We start from the raw sequence: 2,342 nt of genomic DNA on the forward strand, positions 1-2,342 counted from the left end.
CTATAACTTCATATATGAGACTCAAGATCAAGATTTTTGATAATATTTACCTTTTACACATTTCACACTTTCGTCTCATTATAAAATTTTAGAAATCTAAGTCGTGTAGGTTCATCAATGAATTTCAATCGAAATCTATTATGGACCTAGAGAGCTCTGTTCAAACTCATTCCAACTTCAGTGAATTTATTAGGTGAACATGAGTATAAATAAGCTCTCTTCTACTATTTTAAAGTCCTCCAAACAATGCTTAAAATGATTTAAAACTTCCAAAATACTATAATATTGATCTTCAAAAACTAACACCAATATAATGTTGGTCAAACTAGTACCAAAGTGATTTTTATTTTTTATTATTTTTATTAATAAAATCAACTCTGGTTATTAATTTTATTTTATTTTTTAGTATTTTATAATTACATATTAAAAATTTAAAGATATTAAAAATAAGGGAAAAAATATTTTAAATGTTTTATGTACTTTTTTATATTTTTTAATTTTTTATTAAAGTTTTAAAATTTAAAATAAAAATAAATAAATATAGAGGATTATTTATTAAAGTTTAAATAGTATTTAAATTAATTTAATTTAGGAGAAAAGGAAAAAAAAGAAGAGAAGTTGGATCCATGCATGGCAAAAAAAAAAAAAAAAAAAGGGGGGGTAAAATTGTAATTTGATATGTCTTCTAGGAATAATGAAATCTTAATAGACCTTCTGAAAATTTTGAAAATTCATGTACGCCCTTCGTCAATTTACTATAACATTTTATCTTAAAAAATTCAACCATATTTAACACATGGCAAATTCTTTTGCATGATAACCAAATGAATCTCAACCCTTCATTTGGGACACCAGCTGGTAAATTTTTTTTTAAAAAAAACCTTGAGCCCTATAAATAGAGGACCACCTTCCCCTCCAAACACACCAGCCAGCCATCCCCTGCCTTCTTGATCTTGCAAGAGCAGAGCGATGGCAAGGCCCTCCGACCCGCTCGTCCTCGGCCGGGTGATCGGAGAAGTCATCGACCCATTCATCCCCACCGTGAGGATGACCGTGAACTACAACTCCCACAATCTGGTCTGCAATGGCCAAGAGCTTTTCCCATCTGCCGTGGTAGCGAAGCCCAGGGTGGAGGTCCAAGGAGGTGAATTGAGATCCTTCTTCACGCTGGTAGTAACACTACACACATATAACTTCCTCTTCGATGGCTCCTCGATCGATGTTCTTTCTAGTTAACTACTCGCGAAGTGATCTGTATATGTACTGAGTACTGCAGGTGATGACAGACCCTGACGCGCCAGGGCCAAGCGATCCATTCTTGAGGGAGCACGTCCACTGGTAATTAATTAGTTAATCTGATTAATTGAGAGGCTTGCATGCGATTATCTGACGGATTCATGCATGCACGGTGCAATGTGTGCAGGATTGTCACTGATATTCCCGGCACGACCGATGCTTCTTTCGGTGGGCCTTATACTCCTCTTGTTCCTCGTGCTCCTCCAACAGAGCATGCAAAACAGATTAGAACTCCCTAATTTTATTTTATTTTTTAATGTTTTCCGTTGTTGTTGTTGTTGTTGTTTTTGTGGTGATTGTTGTTTGTTGGATTGGAGGTAGCAGGAAATGAGGTGGTGAGGTACGAGAGTCCTCGGCCGAGCATCGGGATCCACCGCTTCGTCTTCGTGCTGTTCCAGCAAAGGCGGCGGCAGTCGGTGGCGGCGACGCCGGCGCAGCGGGACCGCTTCAGCACCCGGTCGTTCGCGGAGGCGAACGACCTCGGGCTCCCGGTGGCGGTCGTCTACTTCAACGCGCAGAGGGAGACGGCGGCGCGGCGGCGGTGAAGCATGGCAGGCCATGCTTTTAAAAATCGATGCTACTTTAGAGCAAAAGCAGTAATGAGCGAGGAATCGATGGATGTTCCTGCTTGTGAACTGCTTTAGTGGTGCGATGTGTCGAGTGTTGGTTGTGTTTGTGGTGTGGTCGGCAAGCACGGTCGTCGCACGGTCACTTTACGTGTCGACGAGGGAGGCAAAGGCTTGGACGGCCACTCGTTGGTTTAGTTGTGGATTTGAATAAATTGTGGGCCGACGCTGTGATTTGACTTGATTCCTGCTGCTTCACAAGTGCAACTGTGTAATCAGTTGTCAGTCGATAAAATTTCCTCAAATTATGATATCATTATTGGATATGTTATATATCCGATTGATAATTCGATGGTGGTGATGTGGTGTTGATGAGGGTTCTATTTTACTGTCATGATAGAAGTTAAATGAGATCAGAGTCAAAACGATCAATAGATGGACGGTACTAATCGGTCGGGCGAGGCATACTCCGATCGGAGA

The 2,342-nt window shown here is 40.2% G+C and overlaps 1 protein-coding gene across 2 annotated transcripts; it reads left to right on the top strand.

Annotated features, from left to right (window-relative positions):
- Positions 1-927: 927 nt before the first annotated feature.
- Positions 928-2,106, top strand: LOC121993031 (CEN-like protein 2). Of its 2 annotated transcripts, none has more exons than XM_042547697.1 (4): positions 928-1,170; positions 1,277-1,338; positions 1,424-1,464; positions 1,618-2,106. In XM_042547697.1, the coding sequence occupies exons 1-4, from the start codon at positions 970-972 to the stop codon at positions 1,839-1,841; spliced, it is 528 nt and encodes a 175-aa protein (XP_042403631.1). In that variant the 5' UTR covers positions 928-969; the 3' UTR covers positions 1,842-2,106. The 2 variants fall into 2 exon arrangements, with proteins under 2 accessions (XP_042403631.1, XP_042403632.1); XM_042547698.1 differs by having other exon boundaries at positions 1,621-2,106.
- Positions 2,107-2,342: the final 236 nt, after the last annotated feature.

The sequence above is a fragment of the Zingiber officinale genome, chromosome 6B (assembly GCF_018446385.1).
Source record: "Zingiber officinale cultivar Zhangliang chromosome 6B, Zo_v1.1, whole genome shotgun sequence".
NCBI classification, from domain to species: Eukaryota; Viridiplantae; Streptophyta; class Magnoliopsida; order Zingiberales; family Zingiberaceae; genus Zingiber; species Zingiber officinale.

Excerpts from the sequence above, each read along its gene's own strand:
- LOC121993031 (XM_042547697.1), top strand. The coding sequence starts at position 970 with ATGGCAAGGCCCTCCGACCCGCTCGTCCTCGGCCGGGTGATCGGAGAA. Across the intron at positions 1,171-1,276 it reads TGAGATCCTTCTTCACGCTG|GTGATGACAGACCCTGACGC; the intron begins GTAGTAACACTA and ends TGAGTACTGCAG. Across the intron at positions 1,465-1,617 it reads CACGACCGATGCTTCTTTCG|CAGGAAATGAGGTGGTGAGG; the intron begins GTGGGCCTTATA and ends GATTGGAGGTAG.